This window comes from Sparus aurata, chromosome 1 (assembly GCF_900880675.1).
Source record: "Sparus aurata chromosome 1, fSpaAur1.1, whole genome shotgun sequence".
NCBI classification, from domain to species: domain Eukaryota; kingdom Metazoa; phylum Chordata; class Actinopteri; order Spariformes; family Sparidae; genus Sparus; species Sparus aurata.
The window spans coordinates 38,425,267-38,437,011 of record NC_044187.1 but is presented as its reverse complement, the minus strand read 5'-3'; the positions used below and the strand labels follow the sequence as shown (position 1 = coordinate 38,437,011).

Here is an 11,745-nt window from a genome sequence, read left to right as displayed (position 1 = left end):
ACCAAGACTGTGAGTTTATGGTTTTCTAAGTTGCACCTGATGTCATTTAAAATCTTTCAAAATGCTGTCTCTGTACTGTGGTTCATCCTCAAGCTGTCAGGTTTTGTTAAAGAGGAGACTATGTATATAGGAGTTGGACCCAAATGCAGTTAAACAGGAGGCAAGATGAGTGAAGTCGCTACCCTCTCCGCTGCATGGATCAATCAGCTGATCGATGAGTGGCTACACCTGCCCTTTCTGCGCCCCCATCATTAATCTTTATATACTGTAGCAATAGTTGTTTGCTGCTATATTAATGTTCAAAATCTCAAATATAGAACCTTTAAAAAATGCAAAATTCCAAACAATGGCTGTCCTCATTTACAATATTCCCAAATTCTCCCATGTTTCAGATTAATTCAAGTTGCACATTCATGGGGGTCACAGTTTTTATTAACTGACTGCATCTGCTCAGTTTGTGGTTTAGTGTAATTTTTATATCACTTCTTTTTCCAAAGTCAACATGGAACGTGACACATTTAGTGTTTTTCACAGAATTTTATTATTAGAGTCAAGGTGGAAACAGCACAAAAACCATAAAACTCTGCACTGACACCCATGATAATAACAATAATCCATGTATACTTGTGTGGGACATCAGAATCAAAATCAACCCAGAGCGAAGTCTGCTTTCAGTGTGCAGCAATGATACCGTCACAGCATGAGCCAGTCGCCTTCCTTTCTATTCCAGAGGGACTGTTCAGACAGAAATACACAGACCGGACCATGGTGAGCCAGATGGACTGTATATTTTTTTTACAATAAATAAGGAATCTAACAATGTCAAGGTAAAAATCAGGAACATATCAAAGTATATTTATCATATCAGAAGGGGACGACACTAACACCATAGGAAATGTGTTTGTAATGTTTCGACAAATCCACGCTGAAGCCCATCCATCAAAGCTGCATCTGAATTCTTACAGTATGTACACTATGGACGTATGTGTGTCAGAGAGGTTATATTGGTATGTGCTAACTGTACACTGTGTTTGTGGTGTGTAGGGGGATCTATCGGTAAAGGTAATCAGCTTGTATGTTGGCAGCTATCTCTGCTTCCCACTTGTCTCCATTGTTGAGGAGCTTCTCCTTGTTGTAGAGCAGCTCCTCATGGGTTTCAGTGGAGAACTCAAAGTTAGGACCCTAAAAGAAAAAAGAGACAGATGGAGAGTGAAATTAAAAAAATATGACAGAAATGACATTATATTAAAAAAACACAGTTAACCTTCAACAAAACAATTTCCCCAGACAGCAGCCCCATTCATACTGCCCTTTACACTGAATAGAGAAGCTTGGATAACAAACTCTCTGATCAGGATACTATTACTCCAATAAATCTTTATATACTGTAGCAAATAGTTGTTTGCTGCTATATCAATGTTCAAAATCTCAAATATAGAACCTTTAAAATATGCTAAATTCCAAACACTGGAAAGCAGGTCTGTTATTGTTGACGAAGAAGCTCAGATTCTCCGCATCGTCCTCTGTGTGAAAGTTTCAGAGGCAGAGAGGGGGGACGTATTCAATGTGGCTCTGATGTGCCTCCAGAGGTAGTATCAGAGCTGCAGCAGAGGCGAGCAGGCGTCTGTGTGTTGTCTGTCTGATAACTAAACAGTTCCTTCACTTATCAAATAAAGAGAAATGTCCTACATAGCAATATTACATGAACAGCAGCGAAGTAACTGATAGTGTCTTTGGCAACTTATGAGGAAAAAAAATACTGAATCAATATACGGAAAAGCCTCTGTCATCCTGTCTGTCCTGCTGTCGGTCCTACCAACTCTTCGTCACATTTCTGCCCGAAAAATAGCATCTGTCCCCAGCAAAAAACTCACCAAGTATTTGTCTCCTTCCACTATTGTGTTGTTGTAGTTAATATCTTAAAAAATCACTGCAACAGTCAGCCCTCCCAACCAAGACTTCGGTGAACTTTCAGTGTCCCTTTACAGGATTTTTTGTGGGTCAGGATCTCAATCACAACACATTATAACAGCGTCTATACGATAACAAAAAGTCAGCGGGTACATGTTTAGATTGAGAGGAGGACACCATGGGAAACACGTTGAAAAAACACAGATCTCAACGTCATGATCTGTATTGTCACACCTCTTTTGGATCATCGTTGCTCTGTATGAATTGACACACTGGTGTGGGTTTACACCGGAGCTGCTTGGTTCTGTGCAAGCAAAGAGAGGCAGATGAATTGGCGAGTCTTCGCGGCAGAGATAATGTGGAGTCTGTGCGAAAAGGGCTGCTAACTACAGGGAGGATGCTTTCTGAAGCACTGAACAGGCAACTGTGCAGCTTTAGACACCTACTGTGCTTTCACACAGGATGATACACACCTCTACAATGGCATCAACAGGACACGCCTCCTGACAGAAGCCGCAGTAAATACATTTGGTCATGTCGATGTCGTAGCGAGTCGTCCTCCTGCTGCCGTCAGCACGAGTCTCTGCTTCGATTGAGATGGCCTGGACACAAATATGTTGGTTATTCAAATACAGACAGTTATAAATACCATGTGGTGTAGTTTGCAATTGCAATTTTGTTTTTTCTTGTTCATGTTAAAGGCTGACAAAATGCACTCATGCCACATCTAGTGAACATTCTTCTTAAGTCTAGCTGTGTGTGTGTGTGTGTGTGTGTGTGTGTGTGTGTGTGTACACACCTGAGCAGGGCAGATAGCTTCACACAGCTTGCAGGCGATGCAGCGCTCCTCTCCTGAAGGATACCTGATGTAACATAATTTAGAGCAAAGATCTACAGTGCTGTTATTGCATAAATATATTTGCCTTCTGGTGAATCATTCAGGGACGTCAGATTCAGTAAAGTCAGATTCTACATTGTCTCCCTCTCCGTAGTTCATGTGGTTGCCATAGTCACAACATGAGCCACAGCAGCTACTTAAACAAGTTGAAACATTGTAGTTGAAGTTAAACTCTACAGTACATATTACAGTGTTGGAAGAAGATTTTTCATGACAATTTCCAGAGGTTCCTCCAGGGGTTAAACCAGGGGGTCTCAACCTTTTGTAGCTCAAGGCCAACTCTGAATTTTAATACCTTTCCAAGGACCACCATCCAAATAAAGGAGGGGGAAAAAAAGTATCCACACCAAACTCTTTGGAGCATTTACTGACACAGGGTTGTCTCTGACATCAATTTTTATTTTCAAAAACAGACCCAGTTTGTGACACTGCATCCAATTGAGCTAGCCAACAGTAGCAAATGTGTTTGTCCGCCTGATGATATTTCTTGATAGGCATGGTGAAGTTCAAACACAACTGGTCTTTGAAGTTATGCATTTTACTGTAAATTCTTGAGCAAACTTGGATGTGAAAATCGCTTTGGAAATTACAAATTCATAACTAAATGATCTAGCCATTTGACAATACCACTGCTCCTTCTCTGAGACTGCTCATAATTGGTTTGTTTTTCAGCCATTCTTCTCCTTTTGCTGGAGTAAGACCGAGAAGCAATGAGTGAAGCACACCTGTCTAAAAAAAAAAAACATGTTGACAGACATCGACTGTAATAAAAAGTGTTGCTCTAAAGATGTTCTAAACAGCCACAACTAATAATACTATCCACAATGGACTGCGTGGTTGTCGTTGAGTGGTCATCATCACCTGCGCAGGGCGTGTTCTCCTCTGAAGCGTGGCGACAGCGGGCCCTTCTCAAATGGGTAGTTGATGGTTGCGGGCTCTCTGAACAGGTAGCTCATTGTCATGCCCAGACCTGACATGACATCACAATCATTCATATGTGAGTAAGGCACATCACAGATCACATGGACACACATTATCCACAGACAACAGTCCCCAAACCACCTCCAGTGGTGAAGACCCACTGTCATGAAGCTTTTTTTTTTTTTTTAATATGTACATGGTACTGTAAAATAAATTTTGATTAAATTTAAACTGTTCTAAAAGAAACCTAGTGTGGAAGGACAAAGACAACCAGCAGCTCTGTTTTGATTCACGATTAAACTTGAATTGTTGCTTTAAATCCAGTTCATATATAATAAAGAGATAAACTGCTGCGAACATCTGTGAGAAAATGACATAGTCTTCCTTTTGTTATCAAATGTACTGACAGGAGGGGAGAGAGGCTGTCACACTGCCTGAGGTGTCACAAGAGCCACAGGAGGGGGCACATCCCCACATGGGAAGATACACAAGTTTAGATAAGATGACATTTACTGTCCCATCTGTTACATCAAAGGGTCACTGTCCTGGGAAGACAGAATACATCCAAAATATCAAAGAGTTATTATTCTGTAAAGAAGATCTTTTATGACTGTTGTAAATGAAGGTAACCTCCTCTCTGTTTCTGTACTTAAGGGATAACAATTTAGAGTTCGTGAGAGAATGCTTTTGCCTTCTCTCCACGCTGCGTGTTTCATTAAATGACATCTGATTCATACGCTGAAGTCTGAAGTTCTTCGGAGACTTAGCAACTCTCTACCTCACAAAGGAGAATTTCCACTACAGTATTAAAAAGTAATAAACGTCATCTGACAAGTTTTTTTCAGTGTGTCCTTTATGTAAAATATGTTTTATTATATGTTATAGTGTTACTTATGTGTGTGCAGATGGGCTGACCTCTGAAGAGCTCTGTCCACAGCAGCGTCTGGGCAGCTCGGTCGGTGATGGACTTCATATCTGTCGGGATCTCTTGGGCATTCACATACTCTGCAGACACAAACACAACACACGTGAGACCGCTGGGGTTGGTGAGTGCTTCGTGTTTTACTGTGATAGGATAAAATGATGATATATGTTTGAAATCTGCAGATTTATGAATGCATATCAAGATTGAACAACATTACAAAACCACAAAGTGTATTTTCAAGTTCCACATTTGTCCAAAGTGGGCTGCTTTTTGAATATGTAATATACTCTCTTGCGGACGCCCTGATGGGCAGTTGCAGAATGTATAATTTGGGGACCAGAACAGACACACATTTTAGACAAAAGAAAATTCAAATCAAATGAGTACATTCACTTTCAGAGGCAAGGACAAGAAAATCTGCACAATGGGCCAATAGTATCCAATCCTATTAGGGCTCACCTTCAAGGGATTAGAGACAATCAGGCAGTCCAGAACAAAGAAAGCCATCATAAAAGCTGTGTCCCACCACCCAGTTTTGAATAACCCTGCTCAACATTCAGACACTACAGAAGAGACAGGATGTTGTATATTATTATATTATAGGTTGAAGCATCATCCACCCAGATCATGACTCAATGCTCACCCAGCAGGACGATGTGGCGGATTTGAGAAAGGTTCAACTTCAAGCAAATACCTTCTCAACATCTTATTTTCATTCTTTTGTAAAACAAAAGCAGACACAGACTCCCACTCAAATATATAAAAGTTCTTCAAACACAACAGAGGAATAGCAAGTTGTTAGAGTCAACTACTTCAAAATTCTCCACAACAGAAACAAGTTTACCACTTAAACCACACCTGCCAAAAGTTCTTCAGAGGACACTGATTGGTCAGAACCTCTTTGTGTCAACAGGAACATAGCTTGAAGCCTGGTGAGATCACACGATTATGTGATCCTGTGATAATCTTTCCTCATTGCAAACAATTGGAAAGAAATACTGACACTCAGAGAAACACAATCTGTACACAGGCCCTTAGTGATACAGCATGGGCTACCTTGGTTATCTACTCTGGTTAAAACTAGGTGATCCAGCTTAGTAGGGATGGAACGGTTTATGAAAACCATCCGAACTGTTCGTGTATAGCGACTCCAAACAAAAGTCGAAGTCACTGAGAGGCTAAGTGACACTCGCTACACAAACGAATAAGCCTTTTCCGTGTTGGCGATTGCTTCCGTATTTATTTTCAAAACAGCATGGCACATAAAATAAGGCAAGGCACTGCAAGATGTTCATAATACCAAATTTGCAGTTGGTTTGAGCGGTCAACAAAAAATACACTCTCCTTACTCACCCCCTCTCCATGCCACCGCCACCGACACCAGGTGAATATGTAGTCATTCATTCAATCACTCAATCATTCAAACACTACTCTCCCAGCCCACACCCACGTGTCATGCGTAAAACGTGTCAAACCAACAGCTGATGTCAGCACAATCATAAACATCAGCATCACCACATATAGCACCAACAATTCGGTTCGACTGTCTCGGTTCGGTTTGCCTGTGTCGCGTTGGGTTCATAGGCACGCGCAACTTCTTTTCCTTATTTACTAACGAGGCGAAGCGTTTACACTCCAGAGCAGCAGGTGGTGGTACTGACCTGGATGCCACCCGCCAGTAAACAAGAAGAAGAAGAAGCGAAGCAGTGTAACAGATAGTAATAGAGTATCTTTGGGTTAGTTGTGGAGACGTTTGTGGGCATGGCAAGTGGAAAAGACTCAGAGCTGGAAAATGCGCCAGCAGCACTGTATAGGTCTGCTGTATAGGACCACTTTGCATTTAGGGGCCATCCACATGGAAGTGCTTTTGTGTGTAAACACACGTTTTGCATCATTTTGGCCGATCGTCCACATGAATCCTGTAAACGCAGTGCCTGTAAAGGCACTTTTTTTAAACCTGGTCTCAGGGTGGAAAAATCAGAAAACGCCGCCCTTGCACTCTCATGTGAATCCGCATACTTTGCGTATCAATGACACCATCATCACCACCCCTCCAACTCTTGCCTTCGACCCCTTAACCCTGCAACGTCTCATAACAACAACAATGGCGGACTACATGCTTGTGTTCGTGCTGCAGAAGATATTGAGCCTATCAGGGTTACTAGGGCAAAATATTCTGCTCCTCTGCCACTACGCTGAGCAAAAAATGATCATGGACAACCGACTAGCCATTTTCGTCTTCTTCTTGTTGTGTTCAGTTTCTCCTTCTACTGTCTGTTTGTATACAGTGCACAAGCTTTATGTGCATGCTCCGTCTCTTCTTCTCTGTTTTTGGTGAATTTCAAGCGCCACCTATAGGCCTGGAATATGAACTACAGTGTGTTGAGTCATTTACAATGGATCCATTTGGACGCAAATAGTCTTGAAACAATGCCAAGGAAGACGGAGGGGAAAAAAGATCGTTTTGGTACGTGTGGACATGGCTTTACAGTGACCTACGATGATGACGGTAAGAAAGTTGTAGACAGAAGTGTGACAGTGTGCAAGCATTGTGCAACATGTGTTGTTTGTGCTAACAGTAACACGACTAACATGTCAGCTCATCTGCAAAGACATTATCCCAGTGAGACGATTGGCAGCGCAAGGAGGAAAGGGAGAGAGTCGACAGCACAGCTTCTGCTCCCAGCAGCTTTTAAACAGCCTGACAGTGACGAGTCAGACAGGGCAACATGCATAATGAAAGGAGTTGGGTATTTCAAAGCCAAAGATATGCAGCCTTTTGCCGTGGTGGAGGGTGCTGGATTTCGTTGTATGACTAAAACACTCAAGCCACGATATAAAATCCTCTCCCGCAAACACTTCAGCAACACGGTAATTCCCGCACTTTATGAAGAAACCCGACGAGGAATTGTTAAAGAATTGTTTGACATAGCCAATGAAGCGCTTACTAGTGATGGATGGACCTCCAGGGCCACTGAAAGTTTCCTGACTTTGACTGCCCATTACATTACCTCAGAATGGGAGATGAAAAGCTCAGTTTTAGAGACATGCCCCCTTTTTTGAGATCCATACAAGCGAGCATCTCTCTGAAGCACCGAGAGAAGCAGTGACAGAATGGAATTTGCAGAGGAGCAGCAGCACAATCCCTTTTACTACAGACAATGCAAAATATATGGTGAATGCAGTCAATGCAACAGCTGGACTGGGGCCACAAATTGGCTGTTTTGCACATATTGTCAATCTTGCAGCCAAGAATGCTGTCTCAATAAGTCAGGTATCCTGACTCCTGGGGAAGATTAGGAAGGTAGTAACATTTTTCCATCAGAGCACAACAACCACCCACACCCTAAAAACCAGACAGGAGATGCTGCAATTGCCAGTTCACAAACTAGGCTAATACATGGCAATGTATGACAAGAAAAATTGACATTGCTGTTTTGACTGACAGTGAGACAAAACTGGCAAAGGACCTAACTAAGATTCTCAAATCTCTGAAGAATGTCACCACGCTCATGAGCAAAGAAACATCCCCTTCAGTGTCCATGATCATCCCTCTGCAGAAGATGATACTTAAATCCATGACACCCAGTGAAGAAGACAGCGCCATCATTAGCCTCTTTTTTTTCTAAACAGAATATTTGAGCCTTTGCATTGTTTTTCTTTTCCAAGTGTACAGTAGAGAATAGTTTTAGTGTCTTTGTTGGCATGAAAGTGTTGTTGTTATCAATATTTTTAAAACTACCATACTATTTGCCATTTTATCATGCAGGGTCAACCCAGAGAAGCCCAGGTGGCCAGTTCATCCTCAGCTGGAGAGCCAGAGGCATCAGAAAGGTTATATCCTCCTCAAAAAAAATCTGCCATGGCAAAGCTTTTTGGAGAGCGCTCTACAACAGAGAGGGGAACCAACAAGTCTTTGTCCCAGATCACTGAGGAGGAGGTCATGTCATACAGGCTCAAGTGCTGCATTCCAGTGGATGAAAATCCACTTTCATGGTGGGAAAGCAACGAGCATAAGTATCCTCATTGCAAGTTGGCTCAACGTTACCTTGCAGTCCTAGGTACAGCTGTACTAAGTGAGAGAGTTTTCTTTACAGCAGGGGACATTGTGACTGCAAGTAGGTCTCGTCTTTTGGCAGAGAATGTGGACAAACTGATCTTCTTACAGAAGAACATGATAATGGAATCAGCAGAGCTGTGTTGTTTATAAGCAGTGCAGTATGTGTTAGTTTGGTTTATGCTACATTTTATACTGATGACCTGATAATCTGGATTATTTATTTTGTCATGTTAGATAACACAGTGACACTTTCAGTTTGGTAAGAAATCCAGCCTTATTTCTTTGATTGTATTTCAAACACTGCACTTTAATTTCAAGTGCAAAGAAGAACAGGGGCATAAGTCTAGTGTTTATAAAGCCTATGCTTCACTTTGTTGCTGGTATATAATGTGGTTGTAAAAGTAGTAAAGTTAAATTCTTTTATATGCACTAATAAAAGGATCAGAGCTTTAAGAGCCATTTTTACTTCTCTATTTTATAAGATATAATTTTTGTAAGAACCACGATTGATAAATGTAGGTTATATATTTAATTCAGTTCAGTATTTGTGCCCAGTATGCACAAAAGATTCCACTCCATTTTAATGACTGAACTATTTGTTCAAGATAACTTTCTTAAATAATATCACATAAAGGAAAAGCATGTTGGAACTAGCAATGTCTCCTCTCTTGCAGTGCCAGAATCTTACCTACTTTAACCTAAGACTGTCACATGATGTATCAAATGTCAGACTGCTTCATTCTTACAGTTTTAACCAGACTATACAAGACATAATTGATTTTCCTAATGATCAACGTATACCGTACAGAACTGAAAACCGTGACCACAAAACCGTGATATGAACCAAACCGTGGATTTTGTGAACCGTTCCACCCCTACAGCTTAGTGATGCCAGAAAACATGAGTTCAACAACAGCTGAGTTTTTGTGATGTCGCAGTACTTACTGAATCCTTCCCGTTGTGTAGACACACTGAAGGACCTCACTAGATTCTGGCTAGCCACAAAAGTGCCTGAAGGTAAAGACAAAACAAAATGTGGTTTATCATTAAGCTTGCTACAGCAGAGACATCTGTAGCAAAATGAGATAACCCATTACATTGAGTACTACGTACATGAGTGAAGGATACTATACAGGTAATGTGTTCTTGATAATAACTTCATAATGATGGGTGATGTGTGCTTAATAATGTCTGTTATGAGTACATACCACAGAAACAAGACAGACAAGTAATCAAACTGTATGTGATTATGTATCAAATTGTCATTATGATTCAATTATATCTAGCTTAACTGTTTAAAGTTAATGGCTGGACAGGAATATTGTGTTACTCTGTAAGTACTCTCTGAGTATTCTTTTAAGTGCAACTTAATGCTTTCCTGTCCCTTTAGCTGGGATATCTTACCTGGCCTTGACACAGTGTAAAGTAAACGCAATGTTGCAGCCATCCTGTCTTCAAAGCTGAAACCACAGACAATAACAATGAGGAAAAAGTATATATTTCTGAGTTTGTATTACGAATTCATTAATATTGTAAATACAACAATTCTGAGTTTGAATTCCTTCTCCAAAATTACATGGTGCCCCTTGAATGAAACATTGCCATGTACAGTCTAAACAGTGTGAAGCTAATTCAACGTGGGGCTCGGAGGTTAAACCTGTTTTTCACCGTCACAACACTCACTGAATACTGATAAATATTACTTCACTGATGTAACATCACCGTTTATCATCTGTAAACGATCGTCTCAACACCCTTTTTGTCACAAAGTCAAAAAGTAAGAAACGGCTAACAGACTGATGTGACCTCTTCATGTAACGTTACCGCTTGATTCTAATTCTCGACCTAAGCTAACCCTTGTCTAACGCTTACGCTACCACCACCTCGATAGCATGACATTGCGTAACGTTAGTAGATCAACATTAGCTTGCAATGCACAAACAAAATAAACTTGTGGCCACACATGAATCGTGCACAATTAATTGCAGTAGGGCTTAAACTGTGACAGGTAAAGGTTTACTGCTAAACTGAGCTAGCACTGATTAGTAGCCAGGTTAGGGCACATAACGTTACTGTCAAGGACTTTTGCACAATGGTCGCTTAAGGGGATTTAAAGGTAACACTAATACTTTAAAAATTAGATATGAATTATAATAACTTAACAATTTAATCTGACTTAGATGGAACTTCGTAAGACATTCGATTTCAGAGATATAAATCGTTTTTAACTCACCGATATGTCGCTATTTGGCCTTCTGAACCAGAACAGCGGACTATTTGTGGTACGGACCCTGCGTGTACAGGAAGTTACAGAACGTGATCACGTGTCTTCTTCTTCTTCTTCTTCTTCTTCTTGTGGGATTTCGGCAGTGTAGACGCTGTTAAGCGTATTACTGCCCTCCACAGGTCAGATTTAGATCTAAATTCTCACATATAGTCCTGTATCATGTAGAAACTGCAGAACTGCATTGGAGATCAATTTATATTTCTCACTGTGTCCAAATAAAGATGTAACAGAGAAAGCCTCAACTCCAAGTCCTGTCAATCTAACAAAGAGTACCTTTCTCTCTTCCCTATACTTTCTACATTCAAGGAAGACATGCCTTACTGTTTCAAGGATCCCACATTCACACAAGCCAGAAACATGTTTTCCTATTTTGCACAAAGAGTTATTTAACCCACAATGGCCCAGCCTCAATCTACAGAGTTTCACTGAATCCTTACGGGATAGAGAGTTACATAACCACATTTTCCCAACTTTAGGTTGTATAGAAAAGAAGTGTCTACCCCTGGCTTCCCTTTGCCACCCTCTCTGCCATTCTTTTGTTAAGCTGTCTTTGATTGTTTCCCTTAATTCCACTCTCCCCATGGATAAATGGACATCTACCACTCTGCTCAAGCTTTCCTTTGCAATGTGATCCACCTGCTCATTCCCCCTAACCCCGGCCAGCGTGCCCTGGAACCCAGCAAAAAGTAATGCTGCAAGCAAACCCAATTCTAAAAACCACATTCAAAATGTCATTCACTATG

At 41.0% G+C, this 11,745-nt stretch overlaps 1 protein-coding gene across 1 annotated transcript; it reads right to left on the bottom strand.

Moving 5' to 3' along the window:
- Positions 1-522: 522 nt before the first annotated feature.
- Positions 523-11,074, bottom strand: ndufs8a (NADH:ubiquinone oxidoreductase core subunit S8a). Its single transcript, XM_030432550.1, has 8 exons — positions 10,949-11,074; positions 10,120-10,175; positions 9,661-9,726; positions 4,646-4,735; positions 3,671-3,779; positions 2,711-2,774; positions 2,385-2,513; positions 523-1,182 (listed from the first exon to the last, which is right to left on the bottom strand). The coding sequence occupies exons 2-8, from the start codon at positions 10,160-10,162 to the stop codon at positions 1,051-1,053; spliced, it is 633 nt and encodes a 210-aa protein (XP_030288410.1). The 5' UTR covers positions 10,163-10,175; positions 10,949-11,074; the 3' UTR covers positions 523-1,050.
- Between the last annotated feature and the right edge of the window lie 671 nt (positions 11,075-11,745).

What these genes read in the sequence shown, in the direction of transcription:
- ndufs8a (XM_030432550.1), bottom strand. Translation starts at nt 10,162, where the DNA reads ATGGCTGCAACATTGCGTTTACTTTACACTGTGTCAAGGCCAG. An exon ending in TACACAACGGGAAGGATTCA is followed by an intron (nt 4,736 to 9,660) that starts GTAAGTACTGCG and finishes TTGTGTCTGCAG; the next exon opens with AGTATGTGAATGCCCAAGAG. An exon ending in GGAGAACACGCCCTGCGCAG is followed by an intron (nt 2,775 to 3,670) that starts GTGATGATGACC and finishes ATGTTACATCAG; the next exon opens with GTATCCTTCAGGAGAGGAGC.